This window comes from Opisthorchis viverrini (genome assembly GCF_000715545.1).
Source record: "Opisthorchis viverrini unplaced genomic scaffold opera_v5_26, whole genome shotgun sequence".
In the NCBI taxonomy this organism is placed as follows: Eukaryota; Metazoa; Platyhelminthes; class Trematoda; order Opisthorchiida; family Opisthorchiidae; genus Opisthorchis; species Opisthorchis viverrini.
Window position 1 is genome coordinate 1,038,797 of NW_008751683.1, and position 26,851 is coordinate 1,065,647.

The window sequence follows — 26,851 nt, forward strand, 5'->3', positions numbered from 1 at the left end:
ACTGATCATTATTTTGTCTGGGACAGTCCAGACAACTGCTGACTGAGCATTCCATCTCCACTCCCTTACACTGCGGGTGAGAGATAGTCTGGAACAAGAGGAAAGATATGCGTTCATTAAAACTTCGAGGTAGAAGGGGTTCCAGGTTCGCTATCCATGGATCCGCCTGCATGGTAACAGCTGGGACGATTGTTTCTAAGCTTATTCGATCCAGTCATCGAGGAGACCTTCGTTACTGAAAATGGGCGCGCCACTTGAATGCATGGTGGTTCTGATCAACAACGGCTTCTAGGGGATCGGTTGCACAAATGGCTGGAAATAATCCGCGGACATCTCCTCTTCAGTATCTGTTTGAGCAAAGCTATTGGTGCCTTGCTACAAGCGGAACTTCAGACACTATGCAAAGATTCGACGATCTCGCCGCACTAAGAATAGGTATTAGACGGTGGAGCGGTTAAAAGGGCGTCCAGAAATTTATTTTAAGTTTGAATTACGACAGTCTTCTAATTACTTACCCATTTGTACGTCTCTTATGCGGCCATGATAAACAAGCAGATAAGCGACTCCAGATAAGCGGTTGGTCGGAATCCACGTGAGTGTTCTAAAACGAGTGCTAGTCATTTACTATTCTACATCATTGGTCACCGCTGGCGATGTGGTCAACCTGTGTCCGTGACTGGTACATTGCTATAAGACACCATATGATCAGGCAACTTCGGTAATTGGGGAACTTGCTAGTGCATAAAAACAATATATTGATGTAAAAGTCGTCCACCATCTTTTGTGCCCATCGAGTCAGGTCTTTGGGATCACTTATTTGATCTTAGGTGCTGTAAACCTGCCCGCTTGTGCATTCAGGTCTTCGACAGCTTAAATGATATCCTTGCTTTTGGCTCGCTGTATGAAGGCATTTGAAATGTCATGAAAGTCCCCCCTGATGGTGTTATGGCTACTATGGTTTTGGGGCGTAAACAGACACGACAAACTGACAACTTCTTACGGAAAATGCCAGGCGAACTGTACAGAGGTGACTACCAACAGGTATCCAGTCAAAAACGAATCATTCTGTCCAATAAATAACGGCAGTGTCGATCTCTGAATATCATGCCACAGCAGCCTCTGGATCGCCGGAGTTGCGCAGCTGGAAGCCAGTAGAGGATAGTGGGGCGGTGAGCTCGGTAGCTTTGCTGGCATTCTGAATTCTTGTTTCTGATACGCAGTTCAGGTCAGTGTCAAGCAAGTCCAGTTTTTGAGTACCCTGTTGTCATGCTTACCTCAAAATGCAAACATTCAAGTCGACCAGATAGACGGAAGGGGGGAGAAAGGGAGGAAGGGGGAAGAAAAAGTATGAGAACCAGAAAGAAGGAAGACTTCAATAGTAACCTGTTTTCACTTACCCGCACTATGCAGTAAGTAAGGCAACCTGCACGATGGCAACATGTGACGGCCGGCATGACCATACAGTATTTTTAGCAGTGGAAACCATGGTTGTACTCGGGCTGGGATCCTGTCAGAATGTCCATAATTACAGAGATGATGATTAGCTTCCTCAAGCGAAGCGTTTTTCAACAACCTGACCGCAGCAGCAAATAGGTGTTTGATGAGAAGTAGCACTGCGTTAGGTGTTCCAAAGAATACGTCACCACAGATAGTTCAACCAACAATCTGGAAGGCCAGGAGAATGTGGTAATCATATCTCCAACCATTGACCAGAGACTAGAGACTGCGAGTATCGCACACACCCTCCCCCGGTATAGCTTATTTGGTCACGAAGGCATACATACCAATACACCACGTTAGGCTCCTCCACTTTTAGGTGGTATAATTTGAGTCAATAGAAGCCCTCTTTCCTGCTCACTTAAACACTATTTAGCTGAATGAATCCAACACTTCTGGTACACTGCGCTCTCTTTCTAAGGCTTTAACGGTGAATTTCGCCGTTGACATACTTCAGTAAGACAGCGGCACGAGCTGTTGTTGACCCATCAGTAGTAGACAAAACGGTGGTCGCCAGGGTGGCAAAGTGATAGTCTGAAACAAAGATTGACAGCTGCTGGCTGTGTAAATATCGCCCGTAAGTTCTGTGTTAGCCAGGAAGGATCAGCAGGTATTGTGAACGTTCACGGCGTGGTTCTAAACCAATTATGTATAAATACATAGCTCTCCAAAATACCTGAACCCTTTACCACCTATACCGATGAAGATGATATTGCCGGCTGAAGCTGGCAACAAATATTGAATTTTCTTAATCAAATTAAGTCCAGTACTTCAAAAAGGCGTTATTTTACTTTCACGCCTTAATGTTTTATGTTTATCGCACCCGAGCTACTAATATTTCTACACGATTATCTGAAACCCTGAATGTGAAACCATAGAGCTATGCCGGCTATCCCAAGTCCCTTGGGGAGATTTTCTCCAGAGTTGCTTGCCAACAGCATTTGGAACGTTTACTCCTGTTTCTTTTATTGCGAAAGAGCAGAACGCCCTGAACGTTTACTCCTGATTCATATATTGCGAAAGAGCAAGAACGCCCTTTTGTTCACAACCTCTTGCGTTTGCGTCAACTATGCATTCAAACGAACAGTAATCCTTTCGAAAATACGGAATGGTTCTCGAAGACACAACGCTATGGTTCCTTTGTGACTTTTTTCTTAGTAGATACGAATTTCATCTCAGCGAATTACATGGCATGTTTGCTTGGTCCAGAAACTTCAACTTTGCACTCTAAATCCTAAGTGAGTCCCAGGCTACAGGTAATAAATTTGTCCAGGTTAGCCCGAGTTATTCAGCCAGAGCTTATGTCTATTGAAACGCAGGCGATTCTCTTCCAAAGCTTACCATTCCAATTTGGGTATATTCATAGATAACTGAACCAGCTATCTATTAGGGCAGTTGAATTACTGCTTGTATCAAACACCGAGTCCTTACTTCAATTTTATTACAAACGGAAAATCAGAACTTCTGTATCATATGTTGTTACAATGCACATACCAAAGATTACTCGTTTCAAGTAGTTACTGGTTTGGTTACTAAACATATCTTTATGAACCAACTAGGCGTAGTTTGTATCCACATGCAATAAGTTAAGCATTGTACAGCAAAAGTTTAATTAAATGTGAATGATTTTCACCTTTTCTAGACTGCTCTGTTTCTCTAAAGAATATTGTTCCACGCTATTGATTCCGAAACATTTCATCTTAACCCCAAAGAGTACCAGTAAATTCATCAACATGTCTTAACCAGAGTGCTTCCTTAATCGTAAGTTAAATATATTTTACGTTTGAACGGGTGAACAAGTTCACGCCTGAGTAATGTGAGCGATACACCCGACGCCTCGAACAACGACCCAGTAACATACCTTGGTTGTGTCGATCGATAAGCCCACCAGTCAGATAACGCCACAGACGCTTGAAACTTTTTGTTTCAGGTGCTGGTGGTTGCGAGATTTTGTAGAACACATACTCATAATACTCACGTTTGAACAATCGTCTTCCTGTCCTCACGCAATCATTCTGGTAGCGATACCTATCTGGGAAGTCCTGGCTGTCTGGCCAGTTGACCGACATAACCAAGGTATGTTACTGGGTCGTCTTTCGAGGCGTCAGGCGTTGCGCGTGCTGGTGTCAAGAGCGAACATGTTCACCAATTCAAACGTAAAAATCCAGATAAGTCCGGCGTGCGCTGGTGGAGTTTCGGTAACAAGCTCGCCTCGCATGTCAGATGTGCGGAGTTCAAACTCCGGCACGGCCATTGGCTATGCACTGCTGATGAACTCTAACAAGAGTGAAACTCGACTCCAGTGGTGTGGACTTACCAGAACGACTACGGGAGGGCAGGAGGACGATTGTCCAAACGAGGGTCTTGTGAGTGTGTGTTTTACTAAATCCCGCACCTAGCAACACCTGAATATATTTTCTCGAACAAAAGCTGTGGAGGATCAGATAACTTGTATCTGGGAGAACATAGCAGTTAATCTACTACTTGTTATCAGTCATTTCTCACTCTTAGGTATTTCAATGGGAAATCGGTTCGAACAAGCATACCTCATTTATATAAAGGCGTTTTTGAGACAAATGTATTGACTTTCGATACCTGGGCTTACCTGAACATAACTTATGAAACCCTGTGTGCTTCCCAACCTAAGTTCCATTAACTGACGAAGATCAATGATATCTCTATCTAACTTTCAATATTGGCCTGGGAAATCACACTAAGTGCACAGAATGCGAGCAAACACGAGTGAGCCGGGTGAGGGTATTGTGGAAGCGGAAAGTCATGCAACATTGTGGAGCTGGGTTCCAATGAAAACAAGTTTAACATAAACCAATGAGTTAAGACACATTTTAGGTGAAGTTGTGTTCAATTAGAGTAGGGAGATCTTTTTAATTGTTAGGTCTGATAAAGATTCTATGGCAAAAATCCCGCACAAATCTCACAGGATGGTCGTGTCAGAGGATGGCTCTGGCAAAACGAGACGCCGGAGTCTCTCAACAGTATAGTTCTTGAACACTTCTACTGTGATCGAGGAATCAATATGATGGCACAAGCAAACTTAGCACACTGGGTGTAGACAATGTCCATGAAAGAACAAGCCAAATTCTTCCGAGTTTAAAGGAAGAGCCAATAAGTTTGAAATCGTATCACGGCCACCATAGCTTCCTACACTGAGGCCGCAATTCAGTCCGCTCCGCTAATGTCATCACCGACTTTTGTGAAGCTACCCGGTGGCTGAGTGTTTATCCATTGAATCAAGCGAACATCTTACCTCTAGTTCGACGCTGGCTATGCTATTGGGGCCCGTTAAAATATATCGTTTTGAAATAAAATGACTGTCCATCACCGTCACAACAACTAACGCTCTTTAGGGGTGCTATCGTCCTGAGTTTCCTGCCCCAGTAGCGGCCAATAACAATGAGGTCGTTCGACACAAGGGAAGGGATGGCAATGGAGCCAAAGTAATGGGTTGATATGCGTTAAAGGCAGATTAAGCATCGCTGAAGAAGATTCGCATTCCATCAGCCCAATATTTTGTCTGCAGCAGAAATGCTACCATTGCAAAGTTTTCAAGTGGTGAAAAGGCTGATGTTTAATGCCTTGTAACACGAAACTCCCACCTGACAAAATACACGACGAATTGTGGGTTAGTTGCTTGAAAACGGTATGTGTGACTTGTGTTTTAGGGGTCTCGTTATCACATGATCCGACCAGACCCCACTGTTAGGGATGGACTCGTAGATCTGTGATCGTAATAACATCACGAACGATGAGATTTAAAGGTCCGGCGGTTAGGCTCAAAATTACTGATTAGAAGTTCCGTTGTTCGAACTCAGTTCTGACATCTCGACTGTTCCTGTCCACGCCTGGGCAACCCTCTCACTCCCTTCGTGTGGCAGCGAGTTACCGGAAGGGTATTACAGCTGAACAGCCGATTCACCTTTTCATTTTTAATTTTCTGACTTTGGAACTGCCCATTAATGAATTTCGAAAATCTAATCTCCGAAGTCTATCACCTGCCTTGTGGCTAAAGTTAGATGGACATTTAACATTTTTAATTTTCTGACTTTGGAACTGCCTATTAATGAATTTCGAAAATCTAACCTTCGAAGTCTACCGCCTTCTTTTTGGCTAAAGTTAGATGAACATTTAGCTGAAATGCACTTTGTCCAGAGATTTTGTCTGACGGAACAGCATTTGCCATTTGTATGCAAAAATTGTTGGTGATAATGTCATTCCGAACCTTCGAATATGGTCTTCTTTCTGTGGACCAAGTCAAACTTCGCTTGAAAACCAAAGTTAATCAGAAACACACAGGCCTGCTGTTTTCTAACCAACATCAAACAATTTTGTAGTGTATTTCGTTTGTTTTCTTTAGCACGGATAGACTTGGATAAAGAACTCATCAAGTGAGAATGATATTTATGCGTGTGAAAATTCGCCCATCATCATGTCTACCTTGACCTCAGCTGTACCGTTCTTATCAGTTGCCCGATCTCACACTGCGAATTAGGACTTTACTCACTTAGTAAAACAGTTTGAATCTTTGTATGTCACACAGGATTCTCACTTATTTGCCGCAATTTCGTCGACTTTATTAAGTATACTGCCAAACTGCTTCTTCATTCAAGTTGTTTCGGAAATGTCTATGAGTTTTAAGAGAAAAGCAGTATTTGCATATCCTTTCTGAAGGTCTAGAAAACCAAGGATTATGTTGGGAAACGCTTGGGCAGAAATGGACGTTTCATATTTTCGTTAGCGGAAGCTCATTACGGTTGTCCCCACATCATGGCCTTCATGTGCGGATCAGAAGTATCCGTGGTTCGAATAGCAGCCCAGTTCTCAAAACTTCGGCGTCCACATCTACCGTGCATCCAACATCTGGTGCGTGTGCCTTTTTATTAGTGATCCAGTAAGTCGCCTCCTTTGCTCACTGATTTAGGTTTAAATTTATATATAGTACCGGGGGCGCTATGGCTATTGACACGAGTGACTAGGACAGAATCACTTTCTTATGGTCATAGGGAGAGGAAATGCAGGTGAGTTCGGCACACAGTGACCGAAAGTGAAATGTTTGCCTAAGGGAACTACAAATCGGTATCGCCCCCGACATCTGAGAGATTTTTGACATGTGCAACCTTTCAAGCTCAAATATGGGATATTACCGAGACTGAAGAGTTGCTCATCGACTTAGCTGCCTGAACAGGGAGGTACATTCTGTTTTTTCGTTCTTCCTAAAGATTACTACAGATCTCATACAGCTTCGCTCTGAATGTGCCAGAGTTGTAGCTCCAACGATCCAACACGGAAAAGTGTTTCGCGTCTCGATAACTGTCTAAAGCAAACTGTACAACTGCGATCCACCTTTAGCTTCTATTGGTGGGTAGTAGCCTACCATTAACCATCGCATTGGTAGGGTTCGTGAATAAGGTCTGTTCTGATTGGTTTGCAGGCTAACCTACGGACTAAGCTGAACAAAACACTGAAGATTTTCGACGCTGTCTATTGAACCCGTTCTGAGGCACTGCTTTCTCCAGCTGTGCATGGGAAAGCTACTAGTGTGGCTTACTCTTATGAGCTGACTGAACGTAGATGGGAGACGAATCCCAATGACCTCAGCGGACCACGTTTGGGGTTTGCACCTTACCAACCAGTGTATACTAACAGTTGATTTCCATTTCTTAATTTTGTCGTTTTTCGTTTTGACGTCCAAAGCAACTATTTCCCGTTAAATTTACCTCTTAGGTGGCATAGATTGCCGCATATTCTTCATGTCTTTAATACAGTCTAATCAGGCCCTTCATCAGTGTTCACAGTATCCTGTGACCAGTTTTTGGTGCGCTTTGTCACCCGCCTATGCTCCTATTCTTGTCCTACGCAGCCCCCCTTATAACTTCAGTTCTTACTTCTACGGAGCGCTTCCGATTTATCTCAGGCTAGTAGGTTTGTGTTGCCTGGTAAATGTTGTAGTCTTTAATGCAATCAATGGGTAGTGGGACCCATAGCCTGCTGTTCATCATCGCATTTTTTCAATCAGAATCGAAAAGTCGGATAACAAAAGGCATCCGACCGAGTACCTGATATAACTGAGGAGCGGATACCAACTAAATCTACATGGCCAAATAATTTGAAGGAATACCAAATGGAAAGCCCAGGAGATGATCCCAGACTTTTGATAATTGCAACAATGTAACAGGTATATTTTGGCATGGATCTTATAAAAGGGTGTTACATCCATCAGCCTACAAAACAGGTTTCAGACAATCTCTTTTACGAAATAGTCAAGTCAACATTTTTCATCCTAGCCAGGCACACGAATAACCCCCCCTTCAACGTGCTTGAAAAGTGGTAATTTTTTGTAGGAAGCTCCCTCGTGGATACACTTTGTGCTCAAGGAGATGAGTTTGAGATCGGTCAGTTTAGTTCCTTTTATAGGACCTCTGCCCTGAGAGCAGAATCACTGTTCACTGGAAATCATAAAAGATCTTGGAATTGGATGCGCCAACTCCGGTCGATTTCAGGAAATCACTTTAAAGCAACAAATAGCTGGTCTGAAAATTCGTTTATTTAACTCTCACCTATTCAGACTGTAGTAATGTACTTGCTGTAAAGAACAGGCAGGGGAAAGAATAGTTCTTTTGAAGGTGCATGCAGTATACCATTTAAGCTGTTTAGAGTTCCATGAATTATGATCAGAAACTTGCAGTATGGGCCTCTTTCTTCATTAGGGAAGTCTCGATCTTTCCTTGTCAACATCTTACCGGGTAGGTAGGTTTTATCCAGAAGAAACGCTACGCTCGGTGCAAAAAAGTGCTTCTAACTAGAAGTGACTTCACCAAAAACACACCATAACACGTTTGTTCTTCTTCGAAATTGCGGGCTATGAATCATTTGTTGGCGTCTTGCAAATTGTGCAGAGTATAGTAGAGTGTATGGTATACCACATGAACGACATTCTGCTGTCGGAAAGATGAACACGTCGTTCTTGATAGATACTGGATAAACCGAAAGCACCTCTGTTGATTCAGTGCGTGTAGTCAACTGTTCATAAATCAGTATCTGACGACTCATATTCGCGAACATGATTTCCTCAAAACAATGCTTGTCTATCTTGGAGGCCTTTGAGTAATGAAACGAACTATTTACAGTCAAATAAGTCTAAGTCTAATAGTAATAATATTAATAAAAAGTGATAAATAAGTGTTAAGTCTACGGGGGGTTGGGCCGGAAGCGGTTACCTCCCATCAGCATTGAATTCACCTTTCGGATGAATTCAGATGTCTTCGTTTGTACGATTAATTAACTAAAAATACTGTTCAGTTTCAAGGTTTTGATGCGTACATTGAGCATAATTATTATTATCGCCAGTCAGCTGCAGGGAAAAGAATTTAAACAATTTCGAATACGAAATACTTTCGTACAATCAGATGAGCGCAGTAAAGTTATCAACATATAGACCATATTACAATGAGATAGAGAATCCTTAAGTCACGTGAGCAAGCACACCGACTGTAACCAGTTGCAAAATGCTATAGCATTTTTATTTGCAACTCTTACTATGAGTGTGCAAAGTACCTGATGTTGGGGGTTGATGGAGATTTCGCTTGAGAACTGCCTCAGTGGGACGATATTCAGAAAAGATCTGTTTGCCACCCTGTCTTGAGTTCACGTCATCTGGTCGAAGGCACATTGCTGTTCTCACTTGGGGCCCAACAGCTCGTTCTGTCGGATGGAGAGGAATCAGAGATAATAATTGGAGAACCTAGCTACGAAGCATAAAAAGACTTACCAGTCAACTTAGATGTTTTGTTAACTGCTGTTTCCCGGATGTGAACCGCGGGATAAGGCAAACCAATGGTTAGTGACCTTAAGATTCGTTATTGAGTTACCAAGCCAAAGTTGCTGTTGCGTCAAAACTATCGCTTTCACTACGTAGCTGTCAATCCATGCACTGCTAAACAAACAGATCCGCCTGAATTTAATGAAGTAATTTGCCCTTGCCTCCAGTGTGTGGCTCTCACTCCCTTTTCTCCCAAATTTCGGTGAACGGAGGTGTAGCTGCTGGAAATTCTACAAATCAGTGAACGGTTTGCGAGTTGAAAACTGAACTGGGTACGCCAACACCGCCTTCGTTAATTAGTTCCGCTTTACCAAAAGTGTCACATAGGCTTTTTACTTGTCTATTAGTGTGGTGCGTCACCTTATAATGCCACAATACTGGTCTATTAACCCGGAAATTCTCTCTCTGCTTCATGGAGAATTGGTGATGAACACAACCCAAACGCCTCGGTGCCGTCACTGGACATGGGCGAGAACAGCTAACAAGACTGCGAAAAAGTGTCACATAGGCTTTTTACTTGTCTATTAGTGTGGTGCGTCACCTTATAATGCCACAATACTGGTCTATTAACCCGGAAATTCTCTCTCTGCTTCATGGAGAATTGGTGATGAACACAACCCAAACGCCTCGGTGCCGTCACTGGACATGGGCGAGAACAGCTAACCGCAAAGACTGCGACGAAGCCTACAGGGAATCCTTCAAGCGATAGCGAAGCCAACTGGGTCTCCTGATAGCCACATGTGGACGTACAAAGCATGGGAATAACTCGGCAATTCGTCCACTGCGTTGGCTGGACAGCCGACGGGTCAACTTGCGAATTCAGATAATGCCATATTTTCCGTCCATTTCATCACCAGAACCATGCGCGTGGTCACAAGTCTTTCAAAGCCCCCTGTAATTGAGCTGTTTCATTAGCATGTTTACCATTTTACCATTTGAACAGCCACTGACCTTATTTTGAATGCTTCTGACCTCCTGAAAACTTACTCTGACAAAATTGGCTTGTTGCTTTTCTCAGCTCGAACAAAAGTTAAAAATGAACATACAAACTGTCCTGGTTACTGTGGGAGGAAATCTGGTGACCCATGGGAGAACGCTGCTAACTGATGCATCCGGAATTCTCAAAAAACCGTAAAATAGGTATAGACCGATATCCACATTTCTCAAATCTCTTGTGTCAATTGTTGAGTAACATCGATGCACCTGAACGTCCATCGATGTATAACCGGACTTGGTAGTGGAAATGTTACGTATCATCACCAACGTGGATTGTTCCAACGAGTGTACGTGTTGTCTTTAATGTAAACAAATTTCGCCAAAAATGCTCAAACGAACAGTACAAGAAGTTCTCTGTCAACAAACATCCTGTTTGGAACTTCACTATATGGCTCTGAGACGCACCACAACAACACCATAGGACACCTTAGTTTTTGGGTCAACTTCAGAACGGTCCATGTTTATTTAGGTATCAAAGGTATCTTTGACCACTGTGGATCTGTTTTCCATGAGCTTGCTAAGCCCAGTGAATAACCTCTTCAGCCTACCTTCAAAATCCCAGAGGCTGTCGTGTTCTCTCTGTGTTCCATCTTTAATTTTGTTCGCTGTTTCCCAACCACCCATGTCATTATCACTCGAGCAAAGTGGGGAGGTGTTAGTAGGCACGCTTTACTCCGACTCCCTGACTGGACCTACTCACGCTTCACTTTCTGGGTAGACATACATGTCTGCCGTTCGTGGGGATTTCATTTTTAATTTGGTGAGCTAATGAACGGTCTGTTCTTGCAGTGATGCGTTCTACGTACGAATCCGGCCAGTGCCCGTTAGTTCCAAAACACAACAATTTGTCTTACACCAGAACTACATTTTGTCCTACATATCATGATATAAAGACATGATAAATTGAATAAAAGCAGCATTATTTGGGTTTTGAAGTTCTACAGTTCAGGTAATATAAAGAGCATCCAGATTGATCAGTTTTCTTAATTTCTTTCTCTCTTCCTCAAGAACCTGAGTCTTTTCTTCAGTCGGTAACTGCTTCTTTGTCTGGAAACAAACAAGTAAACAAGAATGTATTTTCTTGTGGTCAGATGCAGAAAGAACCGTTTTTAAAACGTTCTGAAATGATGAAGAAATTTTTTTCACAACTTGGTATATTATGTGTTTCAATTCGCGCGTCTGGTTGCATTCGTTAATCTAGGTTCCACGATACAGCCATGAAGGAATACGTTAAAAGCTCGCTGTGAAGTTGGATGGAAATAAACATTTTAATTTGATCCCAAAATCAATATCCAGGAAGCTCGAGCAAATCCTTCAGACGCCAAACATAACTGGTCACTGCGGATAGGTGGTAATTTCTTTAGAGGGGGAATTGGATTCGTGGGACAAGAGGTGAGTGGCGATGTGACGTCCCGAATGTAGACACTTCTACGCTAGAAAAAACAAGGCATGAGCCTATACGAGTGGCTCCGAAAAGATACCTAGCTGACTGCTCCGATGAAACCAACCTGAGTGTTGCAAACGCACCGAAATTTGTGCATATGTTGAGCTGGATTCGTGGGACAAGAGGTGAGTGGCGAGTGGATGTGATGTCCCGAATGTAGACACTTCCACGCTAGAAAAAAACAAGGCATCAGCCTATACGAGTGGCTCCGAAAAAATACCTAGCTGACTGCTCCGATGAAACGAACCTGCGTGTTGCGAACGCACCGAAATTTGTGCATATGTTGAGTATAAAGAAGTTAACGTGAGAGTTCGGGATCGCCGAACAACCATAATAGATGTCAGTATAGTCCCAGATGGGTGCGGAGTGACTGTGTGGAATGAGAAGAAGCAGAAGTCTAGTGCTGATGAATAATCCATAGCCACACTCTCAGCTCTACGTGCAATCGGTTGGGATGTCGACTTTTGGTCTACCAACCGATGATCATCTCTTATCGAGCGATCTGCTTTCCTCAATCCGCCAAGGGTTTTATTGGACTGGGACTTTCTAAGGTCACAGTCAGTGACGTGTTTGCTTGTCATTGTTGGTCCTCTGCGCACTTATGACACTTTTATGTGTGGTACATGAGTGTACCTTTGCTACTAAATCTCGCACCAGACCTAGTATGACGGACACTTTGTGCCTGATGTGCGGATCTTGATTGTGCTAGCGCTTACCGTGCCTTGAAGAACACCCAGCATTGTTTGTCCTTTCTTCCGTTGTTGATCTTTACACACGTGTTTCCATACCAAAATTTTTACATACGTTGAGATCCATTTCACGTGACTGGAAATGTAGGTGGCCTCTATTCGAATGAGACGTTGCTCTCTTTTATTCCATATTCTCCTGTTACCCCTTCGCATTCGTCGTTTGCATTCACTTTTTATGTTTGTGACCATGTTCTTCAAAAATAAGTGACAATAATGTGAGGTTGAAGACCAGTTCCGAGTAGCAAGTTCCACGGACCGAAATCCTGCAAGAATAGCAAATCGCGCTTATCCCACTGCGGCGGTGTTTCTAAGCCGTTCTTTTATCTCTTCTATGGCGTGTTTTGTGACCAACAACATGAGTATCAGCAAGTTTTCTGACACAATATGCCATGAACTGCTTGCGGTTAATTTCAGCACCCGCTACCCACCGGCAACATATCCAGACTTCGAGCACGGGAGCAGTGAACAAGCTTTGCCACTCGCCATCAAAAATGAACAGAATGACACTTTTAGTAAGGTCTACTTGCATAGTGAGGTTTGTTGAATGTCAGTGATTCAGCTGCTGACATTCTCAATTACTAGACAATAACAACAATTGGCAGACTAAATGCATCCAAATAATTGACATTTTACTGGCACGTCTTTCAGTGCAAGAATAAGTCGGAGAACATGCTTCTTGGTTGACCGTCTTGTTTGGGTGTCCTTCACTCAAGCACACATACCAGCCATTCAGAATTGTGGTGCAATTAAGAGTGCCGATGATATGTCAGCACACGCATCGATCCGTTCCTGATGCCTGGTCTTTCCAGACGGCTAGACAAGCTATTAGATGTTTTTTAGTATGGCGAGCTTAGTGCCAATGTCTTGGGACCGAAAGCATCCCCCGCATCTGCTCTCACAATCTCAGCAGTAAGCTAGTGGATTGTGGAAAGCAGCGCCCGTGAGCATGCGCTCGCCTTTACCCGACGAACAGGACAAACGCTGGACCATAGAGATTCAGCCGTAATTGGATGCTGGCAATCGGCCGATTTGTCCTTATACCGGTCTTATATCTCGCTCTCTATCTATCATTTCGGAAACACGTGACCAAACAATTAAGCTTCATTACGTAAAGCGCAGACTACGCAATCCATTGAACTGTACAAGTAGATTTCGTACAATAAGAAAACACAAGTATCCAACCTAAAGCGGAAAAACGTCACCATATACCAGTGGACGCAAACCAAAGAATACCTTAGGAGGAAAGTATAGATGCTATTGCTACTATTACTCCGCGTTTTACCTCAAGTTCCTAACAAGTTAACACAAGTGAGTTGGTTCTGTTCATGAGTTCCAGAAAAGTCACAAAAGGTGCACATATTAACGCTGCTTGCGTTATAACCACGTGCGTGCTTCTTCACTCACGGTCTGTCGGAAAAACCTAAATTAAAGATTTATTTTATCCTACAGGCTTTGAATTTTTCGCATTTTTCCGCGAAAAGTTTGACCAAATTACTATTGGCAAAAAAACATTGTTAAATCAAGCTAGGGGTCTAAAAAATCAGGGCGTAAACTAGTTCTGACGTTTGTGGACAGAAAGTTTGCTGTTGTCTTGAATGAAGGTCCCTTCAGAGCATGCAGTTTATTTCTGTGTGCCTGGTTTGGTCATGTTTTGGAGTCAACGTTTTTCTAGTTGTAGAGGGTACAATAGTGCGATAATATTAAAAAACTCAGAACATTACCCATGTGCTTTTCTGTCCTTGTTTCTAAAACGAGAAATGAATAGGAAAAGACAATAAACTTTTTATTTGGAAATGTCAATATATGGACTCCAGTTCTTTGCAAGTAGGCACTGAATATCAATGGAATTCACATAGGCTGCGTAAAGGCTGCTCTGCCGCGATATTCAAGACTTTGGAAATGTCAATGTATGGACCCCAGTCCTTTGCAGCTGGGCAATTAATATCAATGGAATTCACATAGGCTGCGAAAAGGCTGCTCTGCCACGATATTCAAGGTATCACCCTATATATACTCGGCAGAACACAATATTCTTACACTTGCTGAAAATAGCTCAGTACTGGTTTCGTGTTTCTCGAATCTCATTAAGTAGGCGTCAAGGAGATTTCAGCAAACTTCTGAGTAAGGTGTTTTATCAAGAAACCAATGAGGGGAACTAAAAAATCCAAGAGTTTCTTTGTATAAAATTTACTTCAAAGCCCATTTACAGAATCGTCTGCCAAATTTCTTTTCAAGCAGAAAGTGGACACACATTTCATTATCATATGACACTGTTACATGAGAAATTTATACGGCTTGTTCCATATACTACACAGAAACGGCCAGGATTCGTAGCAAGAAAAAGCCACTGATATTTTTCCTTTCGATACTAGGAACAGCTGCACAAGTATTACCAGTACTTGTTGAAGTAATCAATGATTAAAATTAGTTATGGTGGTGCAAGTACCAGCCAGATCGCATATGGGAGTTACTATTTTGGTACACACGGTGAAAATTGCTCGTAGGCTTTGGGAACTGTTTAAGTGGTCTCAGAAATGTTGCTGTTCGATAAACTGTGAGATTGACTAAAGATGGAAATCACAACTGAATAGTATAAGGCTTACCACGTGCTCAGACAATGTGGGTCGGCGTCTAAACACTATATGGTAGTGCATCTGCCACGGTTTCATTGATACGGTAAAAAGTCGCTTGATATGCGTGTTGTAAATTATTTCAAAGCAAGGTGGCACGTTTCACGTCACATCACAATGTTTAACAACATGGGTACATGGAAACAAGGGAACGTGCATAACCTCCCACTTGTCAAACATGCTATCAGAGCACATATAAAAATAAAAAGATTACCAACAGGGTGCAAAGAGACGTGTGAACACTTTCGTCCTAAAAAAACTGGAAGGTGTTCTCACTACTATTTCAGACACCACTTTCGAAATGAAAGACCTCTTTGCCGTTGAGTTCTTACAGTGCATTTTCGTTCGTTTGAAGTTGAAATTGAACTTTTTTTTCCAAACATTGTGAGGCGTGACCCCACACATTTCCTATAGTCAAGTCTGTGATAAATTAACAGTGACCAGAAAATATGTGCTGTACAGGCTGTCATTGCATGAGTCCGCAGATCTATCGTCAGAATATTTTGCTCCTAATTATTTCTCACTAAAATTGGTGAAAAATAGTCAGCAAGAGATTGAAATAGCCCGGGGAAACTGAAAAGTCTTTGCTCTCTGAAAGAGCGACTTCCCACTTAAGCTCATTTGAAAGGACGGAAAGCAAAAGTTCTATCCATTATACCTTCACAAGGCCGCTATTAACAACGTTCCGCTCCACCACATTTATCATCAGCCTGTTTTGTTAGACGGAAAGGTGAATTCGGAACTCTCTCTGGAGAAATCTATTAAAAACCCAACCTTTCGAAAAAAGTAAGGATTCTCTTCCAGATTATTTCCCACGTGCAATGTTTGGGGAAGTTATGTGTATTGCTATACGGAAACAACCACCAGTGTCGTAAGATAAACTGTGAGATTGACTAAAGATGGAAATCACAACTGAATAGTATAAGGCTTACCACGTGCTCAGACAATGTGGGTCGGCGTCTAAACACTATATGGTAGTGCATCTGCCACGGTTTCATTGATACGGTAAAAAGTCGCTTGATATGCGTGTTGTAAATTATTTCAAAGCAAGGTGGCACGTTTCACGTCACATCACAATGTTTAACAACATGGGTACATGGAAACAAGGGAACGTGCATAACCTCCCACTTGTCAAACATGCTATCAGAGCACATATAAAAATAAAAAGATTACCAACAGGGTGCAAAGAGACGTGTGAACACTTTCGTCCTAAAAAAACTGGAAGGTGTTCTCACTACTATTTCAGACACCACTTTCGAAATGAAAGACCTCTTTGCCGTTGAGTTCTTACAGTGCATTTTCGTTCGTTTGAAGTTGAAATTGAACTTTTTTTTCCGAACATTGTGAGGCGTGACCCCACACATTTCCTATAGTCAAGTCTGTGATAAATTAACAGTGACCAGAAAATGTGTGCTGTACAGGCTGTCATTGCATGAGTCCGCAGATCTATCGTCAGAATATTTTGCTCCTAATTATTTCTCACTAAAATTGGTGAAAAATAGTCAGCAAGAGATTGAAATAGCCCGGGGAAACTGAAAAGTCTTTGCTCTCTGAAAGAGCGACTTCCCACTTAAGCTCATTTGAAAGGACGGAAAGCAAAAGTTCTATCCATTATACCTTCACAAGGCCGCTATTAACAACGTTCCGCTCCACCACATTTATCATCAGCCTGTTTTGTTAGACGGAAAGGTGAATTCGGAACTCTCTCTGGAGAAATCTATTAAAAACCCAACCTTTCGAAAAAAAGTAAGGATTCTCTTGCAGATTATTTCCCACGTGCAATGTTCGGGGAAGTTATATGTATTGCTATATGGAAACAACCACCAGTGTCTGAGAAACAGCGCCTCCCATATATCTTTCTGACTTTAAAAACGTGCTAGAATGAAGGGCTTTAACCGCAAAAATATCTGTCTAATTATGACCTGCTTCAAAATGTCCTACGGATGTCTTTTGTTGAAGACCCAGAAGAATAAAAGACCTACCGAGCATTGAAAATCAGATAGTGTCTCATTCAGATGACGAAGAGGTTGTCATTTCTTCAATCACTAACGATTATTTGGAAATCATCACGTCCGAAAAATTCCCATTTACTAGGTCTGAAAGCTGTGTTTTTGTTAGCAGGCCGTTTTTTCTCGAGGCCTACAACCAAGATCCTGAATGAGTTACTTTGCCCTAACTCTCATAATAACCAACGTCAGTAAACGTCGTAAGGTTACGGAGCACTTATTCATGAGTCAATTGCTAAAAGTGCTGCCCGGCAGGGTTGCAGTCCTCCACAGTCGTGGCAGTTGAGATATTCCATAGTCATAGTGGACGTTGATAAAGTCAGGCTACTTTGCACGTACCCGATCAAAACATCAAGCGTCACTGGGATGCACTTCGAACCTCAGGGTTAGAAATAGGCGCTACCCAATCTAGTTGTCAAAACCCAGCTGAGTACGAAAGTATGGTAATACATCAGTATTTCTTCTGCCATTACTATGGCTGGGGAGTGAGTAATAGAACAGGAAAAAATATATTCAGCCTTCCTTCTAAACAGTATTAGCCCCTGAACAAAACGAAGATTGCTCAGTACGGCTGAACAACCAGTGGTTTTGACGTTTTTGCTCCGGACAAAAAGGTCTATGTTGGATTTCACGTGCGTTAGAGGCACCTTATTTTCAGTTTCGTTGTCAGTCATTTGGAAAGTTGTTCAATGGACGTTCGACCGACAGTTACCTTGGTTGACGTATGCGACACGCATTCCACAAAAAAGTTTGCGTAGACACGCCTCTTACATCCCACCAGGATTACGGTGGAAGAAAGGAAATGTTGGATGGGTTGTGAGGTGGCCGGGAGCCACCAAACACCTAACTCCAGGCCGTGGTCGATTGGGTGTATGTTGTGCATGGGAAGCTAACGCCTCACTCAACCAGTGTTTGGAGACTGATAGATATGGCTTAACCACAAAGCAAACAGCCCTAGCTATTTTAACTTCATGAATTTACTTTCAGAGGCTTGTCTATATCAATGTTCTCTCATAGTTCATCCTTTTTCATGGGTTAGTGACTACGGCTACCAGAACGACTGCACACTTTTGAAAAAATAATCAGACAAGCATTGAAAGAAGTGTCTAGGTTGGGGGTTAGACAGAATGAGAGTGTCCTATTCATCAGGTAACCGAAGCGATCAGTTTCTGATTTGAATAGAATTTTGGAACATTTTCATAGTGTGATTTACGCATTCACTTACCGAAAGAACACGACGCAGAATCAGGTTTGGTGACAGCTTTAACGTGATCACATCGCCTCTGTTGATATGAACAAACAAACACGACAGAATATCAGTAATATAAACAATTTTGTTGTCTAACCAGATCATTGTAAAAATTTAGAAAAATGATGCCTAGTTTTATGCTCCGAGAACATGTCTAAATCCGAAGCTGACTGATTACCAGAAGCTACTGATTTGATAAGAACGTGGATCACCATTGTGACGGTCCAATTAAAGTCCCCACTAGATGCTCCGAAGTTAGGTCACAAACAAAGACAAAAAACTACTTTCTCAAGGAAATTTGCTGCTCTTTAGGGGCGTAAAGCATTTCTTTTGCTTAAAGTAGCAAAATAAGGCTCGTTTCTCTTTTAGACAAGTGTTGTCACTGAAGTATCAAGCTATTTCAGTGTCATGGATACGGAACCATTCAAGGTCAGTATTTAAGGTACACCAATTGAAGTTGGCAGCAAACGATAATGTCATAGACAACGTGAATAATGCTGTTTGGCGCATTCGAGTTTACTAGTGTGGACGTAATAATCAGTTCTCAAATTTGTACAGAGTTTGTGCCGGACCAAATTACGAAATTAGCAGATAATTAGCTGCCACGGCAGTGGATATCCCCATTGATACTGTTCAACATATCGTTTGTTTAAACGTCACGAACCTGAAGGTTTCCAAAATGCCTGAAGGAACAAAAGATCCAGAGGATAAACTATAAAACCACGTAAATAATGGTTTTGCTTTCTGTTCGACAGGTATCCATACAGCTTCGCTACCGCCAGTGTGCGGATAAATCCTGTCCATAAAAGGATTAGTAGTTTTTCTTGAAAAGGAGAACTCTCTGTACAAGATTTATCAGATGAACTGCAAGAAAGTTGGTAGAACACAAAACACGCTAGAATTATGTGTCCTATTGAAAAATGACCTGTATGATTCATACCCTTTTACTAACTTTTTACTAACAGTCTACTAATCTTACGTTGTTAAACCATAGGTTAGGTTGCCATGCTGGGCAATTATTCTGATGAATCCATACCAAAATGAGGGGTACTGGACTTGTATTTCGTTCCAGTTAGAGCTCAGCAACAGTTCAGTGCTTCCTCTCTGTGGTGTGGTCTCAGCAAAATAATTGCGCCAGGGCAGGAAGATAACTATTTAAGTGAGGGCGATGTGAACTTGAACTCGTATAGTACCCACAAGCACTGTTTTGCACTTTTCCGTAGGTCTTACTTTTAAGCATGTTTTGCGCTTTGAGCCCGTGAACCAGAAATAAGCGTTTCTTACCTGGTTCATAAATTCCCCAGCGGGTCGCAAGGGAAGCTAATGTTAACACGATAAAGAGTAAAGTATCTGTCATTCTTACTGGATGCTACTTCCAAATTACATCCCGTGATTATCCCTCGTTTCCTCAGTCACTATTGTATCTGATCAGCTTCTGCCAACCTGGGATTTTTATGTTGACGTCGTGGACGGTCACATTATTTTTTGACTGTGTGCGCGTTTCGGGTCTTTATGCAAGGTGAAGGTCGCTAAGGAGAAGAGTCAACTGATCCAATCCGAGGAAGAAATTCAGTTGAAGTTAGGTAGGAAGATACGAAAGATGGTCGTTAAATTCAAGTTTGGCGGAGACTAGCCATCTGTCATCTTTACTCTTGCAAACTGCCGACAAAGAGTCCAGGAGATGCAATGCGGTGTTTGCGATGGGTGTAGACAAAGCTAGTGCTCGAAAGCCCGCCGGCTTGATACCAAAATAGACAGATGAATGCCACTTTTATGATTCATATCGATGTGGTGTTGATAAATGTACACGTTTTCACGTATACTTAACGGAGCAGGAAAGTCAAAACCAGACGACCAGGATTGGGGAACGCCAGGAACTAGGCCATACGACATCAGCTGACAAACAGGAGAAGCACAGTTGGCATAACTAGAAGGATCAAAACATAACGAAATGGAGGAGGTCTTGGTGCGACATGTTGGTGAACTGAGTAATCACCACGCTCAGTGAACAGAATACCAAACACCCATACAACCCTTGCTACCAACACCTCTCTGAGTGCTAAAGGGAACTTTTTACGCACCGAGTTTGACGCTTTCCTGTTTGCTTAACGTGACATATATCCAACCATTCATGCATACTACTCATGCACGCAAGAGGCATATCAACTAGAACAGTTACGAAGGATAGGTACCAGTCGAGAATATGAGATAAAGAGACTACGCTCTACAGCTCTTTGATATTAAATACAGGCGTCGTCGAACGGTAGCGTGGATTCCTGAGGTTGATTCTACCGGTAAAGTTCACAACATGAAAAGACAAATTAACTTGGAGATTTAGCAAACAGAGGAATTGTCTAATGCATATTGACTGTCAGGTCGACTGGCGCCATCTCTCGGCACACGTAGATGAGGCTGACAACGTGAAGTGGTTCAAAGTCATTTTAAGTTAGCAGCCGCTAGGTCTGAACAATGTATCTCGGCACATTCATAGCGTTGGTAGCTATGATGGGACTGTTAAGGGTGAAACGACTACCCGCTCTCCTCAATGAAACACCCGGGGATCAATAATTGTTCACTACCCGTGTACACAAGTTATATGCTAGAACTGAAGGAAAACTTCACTTTTGATGCACGCCTGCCATTCATTGTGTGGCGAACAGAAAAACTTACCTACTGTCACCAACAAACAGCAGAGGGAGTATCGGATTGAACGACAGCCTGGTTCCCTTCACAGGGAATTTGGCGCACCCGATTAGGTGCGTGGCTATGGGTTGCGTTTTGCTGAACATTAGATCGTACATTTCCACTCGGCCTTCAAATGTGAGTGTTGCGAAAACGCTGGAGGAATATGGAGCCCATGCCACGTCCATGACTGGGTCAAACAGGTCCAAAACCAGTAGTGCCATTCTGTTGTTTCAACGGAAATTTTAAACAACAAACGTAGTTAACATACTTCGAAAAGTTGCACCTAGATTGCCGAAAAAGGTTCCTAATGTCCTGAAATTAAACGTCTATTAATCCTACAAATGTATCGCAATACTGGTAGCTCGGCCGCGTTTACTGGTAATGGATCGGGGTGGATGTTGGCAGCTGCCAGGCTCGGCGAACAGATCAACAGCTCACTGATCAACTACCAGTGTATCTAGCCTATCGAACAAGGGAAACTTGGGCACCAATTTACAATTCCGCCTGACATGTCCCGTGTGATATGCACTAGAGGTTCCAAATGAAACAAGCCTGGTCCAGAGTCAGGTTGTTGAAACTCTAGCGAAGGTCACTTTTCCGCGGGAATACAAATAGAAGAACCGCAAATGCTCTTCGATTTCAAGAAGCTTGAGGTAGATTTTTCTTCGCTTATGCCTCAAACATGATCGGGAACAAAACGGCCTGGTGATACTCTTATTTGTATCCAACTTGTATATTTTTGGAGATGTCATTTACACCGCTCATGGACACGATGTTTTTTGCCCTAGGGTACCGGCCTTTAGATAAATTTGAAGGATCTATCCTAATCATTGCTGACGGGCCTGGCAAAATGAGCATCAATCCGACTTTCGCAGTCTTCTGATCCCAGATCTTGTCAACTCCTATTTTTCTTTCTTGGGAAGCATAAAAACAGAATCAGTGTGGCACTCCTACTAGGAATTATTTGATTCATGTCACCACGTCATATGCCTTTCTAACCAACGTAATGTGCTTCCCGGAGTTGTACCGGACTCACTACAGGTATAAGGAGGCGTACTTCCGAAAAATACTGCAAGCATTAGAAAAGGACTGCGTCACAGCTGATACGAGGCCAAGTTGAAGAACATTTCGGTGCTCATTGCTTGTTCATTGCCATCAACTGTATGAACGACGCCTAGGAAAGCCCAAGTATTGACTTGAGAACACTGTGCTTCTTGAACTCTCTAAAATGGGTTTTAGCTCTCGTTTTCGATTACCTACATCCTTGATTTCCTTTACTGGGAATGCACCGATTCAGCACCAAGATAGGATCCTTACTTCCTCCCTTGGTGTGCCCTTGATGTTTACACCTGTAGAAGCGTACGAAACAGGCGGCCCATGGTCCAACTCACAACAGTCAACCATAATTATCTGCTCGACTTACTCATTGCCCGGAGTCCAAAATTTGACTGTCCAATCGGCTGAACAGGACATCAAAACCTCCACAACGATTGGATTCCACTGAAGGTTACTCACAGGCAACTGATGTGCCTGTGACCATACCCATTCAGCCTGGGTAGCAGATGTATTGGCGAACACGAAGATCGCCCCCGTCGTGGTTCCAATTGCAACCTTCTCTTGAGCTGCTCCAGAGTTTGAGTATCTGCATGAAAGTTATGCGTAGAAATGCGTTGGAATATGTTTTCATTGGCTTATCCTCTGGTCGGTATAGATCACATACCAGAGTTAATTTAATGAAAATTAGGAACTTGGCGATGGGACGTACGGGAACTAGAGAGGTCTGCATGCAATTTACCTTCCGGGTTAGGCCAAAGATCTAGCCCTCCACGCGTTAAAACCAGATTGGATTTTGAAAACAAAATACATTTAGTTGAGAAGGCTGAAGAACTTTCTTTTTAAATCCAGAGAGAAGAAAAGAACCAGCGACAGGAATTGCAAGCATGCTTAATACAGTTGCCTTGTACCCGTTTTCTACTTCAGAGTAGCAATCCAAGAGCGTCCTTAGACTAATTTTAGATGCAAAATGTTGTTAGTGGTGAAGAAAACACTTTTCAACCTGATTGGGACCCTTAATTTGGATGTAATGGGATTTGCCGTCCCAGTTGTTATTCTTTGCCTTTTACCTCAGAGCCGAGAGGCAAGCAACTAAACTTGCGTACATGGCGAATAGGTACTGAAGCAAATTCTTGATTTAGTACATGAACTGAATTTATCAGGACATCTGAGTGCTTGAGAACAGGTAAACGAATGTTGACAGTTGTTTTTGACATGCACAATAGTATCTAGATAGTTTCTAGGCCAGGTCCGATACAAGAAAACACTTTAAGAGGCTTTCGACTGACTCTATGTGAGCTGAATTTAATGTCTGGATGCGAAATATACAACATAACTTAACACTTCTGGTAACGATTCTCACTTAGAAACCGGGCTTTCGGCTGGTGAACATAGAACAAGGTGATCCTGACTATGCATCTCGGTACACATATAGCATACGTAAAGACTGTCCTTGAAAGGGAGTTAATCTCCACTTCTACAAAGTGTTATTTGATATATGCGTGCATTCCAAATGCACAACTTCACCATTTCACTGGTCTAGTAAACTTCAGTGTAAAAATCCGTGTGTCATCTGTGGAAGACTGGTAGTAAAAACAAACCTACACCAGTAACAACTATTTCCAAATCCGGTAACCACAGTCTTTAATTTTTAATGTCTGTCGATGCTTTACAACGCTTTACGTCTCTTGGTTGAGAGTCAGTTAGATTGCAGCCACACATATTCGGCACCGTTTATTGTTCCACATGGTGTGCAGGAAAATGCTTCTTCATTCACGTGCAACAAATACCACCGATTGTTACCAATAGAACCTCAGAAATTCCTCCTCAGTGACACGTATTCAGTGGTTCCGTTTCAGACCAGTTGGAATCTGTAGACTTCAGCGTTGTAGCTCATTTTTGTCGGGGACATTCAGGCACAAACTATGGTACAAATATACTGTGCGCGCCAATTGTTTACATGCTACACTTTCAACCAAAGAAATGATCGACCAATGATCAATCCACACCTGAATCTTACGTGGATTGCTTTCAAATTGTTTTGCGTAAAGTGTGAAAAATCACTTACCTGAGCTCTTCAGGCCTTTTGTGTTGATTTTTCAGAAGGATAATTCTTGGTGAACTTTGACGGGTCAAACAACAGCCTCCAACTATTTGGAAAATAAAGGAGATGGTTGATCGGTGAGAGGAATTTGATGGATACTGAGTGGAGGCTTCAAGTGTCAATGACGCAGATGTAAAGGCAGGTTTCGTCTGTGGGGAAGACGAGCATAAGGCATCTCACCAGTAGCGCTAATAGTTTTCACGGATTTAACCATCTAGACAGGGACCTTGAGAATACTCACTGCTTCGAACACCACATAAGCGCAAATAGTAGGGATACCTAAATGATACGAAGAGTGTCTGACACTTGCAAGTGTTCGGAACTAAGTGGGACCTATGAAGAACGTTCGGATACAGACTGGGAAACGAGCCACACTTGAACAACATAAGAGCTTTCATTTGTCCTGAAAACAGTGGTCTCACAAATCGTCCTTTGTGTGTGTGAAATAGTTGCATTGAGTATGTCAGGCAAGTTCAAATTTTGTCCAACTTACTCATAGCTGAATTGCTTCGAATGCGCCATCATGAGCCAGAATGTTGAATGCACTTAAATAATGTTTACTGCGAAGCAGCCACACTGTAACAGGTTCGTAACTATACGTTACCGCAACAGTGACAGCAATGCGTGGAAATGGTTACGTCTTCAGTTAACCGTTCGGAATCGATTACTAACAGAAATTAGTTTGTGTTCTCAATCAGGAGTGTATTGACAACTGAAAGTCGTCCTTGTATTGTCGCTTAGGATGCTGCAACTTTGCTTTTTCTGCGCTAGGAGACGGTCACGCACCCATGAAATACTTACACAGAAAACAGTTCTATATAGGTGGACACTTCTTACACAGCCGACGTTCCTGGAGTCAAAGGTAAATGTTTCGTAATCTCTTCTGTCCATCAACCAACAGCTGTTCATATATAAATAAAGAGAGATTTGATTTGAAGCCAGTCTGTGATGAACTGCCGTCGAAGAGACAGATATAACTCCAGATGTAAGCGAAAACGTAGTAAGTAAAAGTTCACCGCATGCAAGAGACTCGCTGTCCTTGCTTATTGTTCGATTCGGAAGAAACATCAATCTGCTGCAGTCGACCACGGCAGGTCAATCAGGGGATGCCTTCAATTGCCCCACGCAGCAGCAGCTCCGAATGTAGTACTCCTGAAGGAAGCTGTAAGCGTTTAGCATTCTCAGTACGGCACCGTCTGTGCAACAAAGACCATTGTGATCATCGGAATCGTTGCTTCTCCAAGTCAGATTGAACTAATCCACATGACCTTTGTGCCCACGACGACCTGGTGCAAGTTACTGCCATCTCAGGTAGCCACAGATAACCAAAATAACCGACCTAAAAACTCACATTTGGCCAGTACTCATGACCTCTGGCAATAGATCACTGATTCATACATAGGGGCGCGCAACCGGACGTGCCTGCTTTGCTTAGCATAAACGGAACAATTAATGACAAAACACTCCTTCTCAGCTGTGCACTGGATGTGCTACGGTCCCTTGGCTCTCTCAGTTCAACCCCACAGAAACGCGATAAACCCCTTCAAACACCCGCTAGATGCGCTAAAACGTAAGGGATATTCTCGGCCACGTGATGATTAGCCGACATAAGCGGATTCATCCTGACTGATGCCATGCTTCCATATCTGTCATCCATCATTCTATTTAGTTTCTGATCCAGGTGAAAGAGCTGGAGCTCCGACTGTGTGGTATTAATTTTTACATAGAACTTAACCATTAGGCTAGTACACTTCACGGAACAGAAAAAGCTGAAGCCTAATGAACCTAGAAAGAAGCCAATGTGTCCTAAGTAGAAATGCGCTTCTTATAAAGCCTACTATCATCAACTTACCTGTTATATCCGTTGTTTGTTTCTGCAACACTGCCTTATCCGAAAATGATTCTTTACGTTCTGATTCATCCGAAGGTGCAGATGAGTTCAGGGTTGCATCCTCCAGCCTCATAATTTCTTTCGAGACAAGCTTTTCCTGGAATCGGGAATATCATCGATCACGTGTTTCGCCACACTTTAGCAAATATCTCAATGAACGACGAAATATGAAAAAGAACCCGGAAAGCTGCTCAATATTGCGTGAGGATAAGAAAAATAACAACGCGGTCTTCACTAAACTTATAAAGCCAGTCTTGGTATTTCCGGCAAACTAAGTGTATTTTTGAAAAGCTGCATAAATCTCCCAACCGAATCGTCACACAAGACGACAAATGAGAGCTCATCCGGAAGTACGTGAGCATCTCAAGCGTTATCATCCCAAGTGAAATGAAAAGCAATGTGTACTTTTGAACAACAGCCCCTTTAATCTTGTTGCACGCTTTAGCTGATCGTTTCAGCTCGAGCTGTGATGAGCTAATCAACTGAGTGTACTTGCTTGCAAGCTACCACAGCTCAATACACCAACCTGTGCGTTCGGTTGTGTTAGTTGTATTCACGGGTCTTCGCACTGATTCTTCATCTTGGACTCGGATGTCTATGGATCGTGAATTCCCATGGCGCAAAACGAACCAAATGGTTTTAGTTACGCTAGGGAAATATAAACCATGGTATTGATGCCACATAAGCATACGGATAGTGAACGCAGCTAC

The 26,851-nt window shown here is 42.6% G+C and overlaps 2 protein-coding genes across 2 annotated transcripts in view; one reads left to right on the forward strand and one right to left on the reverse strand.

Moving 5' to 3' along the window:
* Positions 1-3,427: 3,427 nt before the first annotated feature.
* On the forward strand, positions 3,428-12,378 carry T265_12966 (hypothetical protein; the record flags this gene model as incomplete). The annotated part of the gene is made up of 3 exons (XM_009166515.1): positions 3,428-3,863; positions 11,339-11,361; positions 12,208-12,378. Coding segments are annotated over 3 exons (627 nt in total), but the record flags the coding sequence as incomplete, so codon positions are not given.
* Positions 11,276-26,851, reverse strand: part of T265_02269 (hypothetical protein) — a gene marked incomplete at both ends in the record, with an annotated part of 30,423 nt that continues 14,847 nt past the window's right edge. The window contains 6 exons of the mRNA XM_009166473.1: positions 11,276-11,377; positions 18,385-18,442; positions 21,079-21,315; positions 22,517-22,735; positions 24,215-24,296; positions 26,103-26,238. Coding sequence (XP_009164737.1) covers positions 11,276-11,377; positions 18,385-18,442; positions 21,079-21,315; positions 22,517-22,735; positions 24,215-24,296; positions 26,103-26,238 — 834 coding nt within the window. The remainder of the gene's footprint in view (positions 11,378-18,384; positions 18,443-21,078; positions 21,316-22,516; positions 22,736-24,214; positions 24,297-26,102; positions 26,239-26,851) is intronic.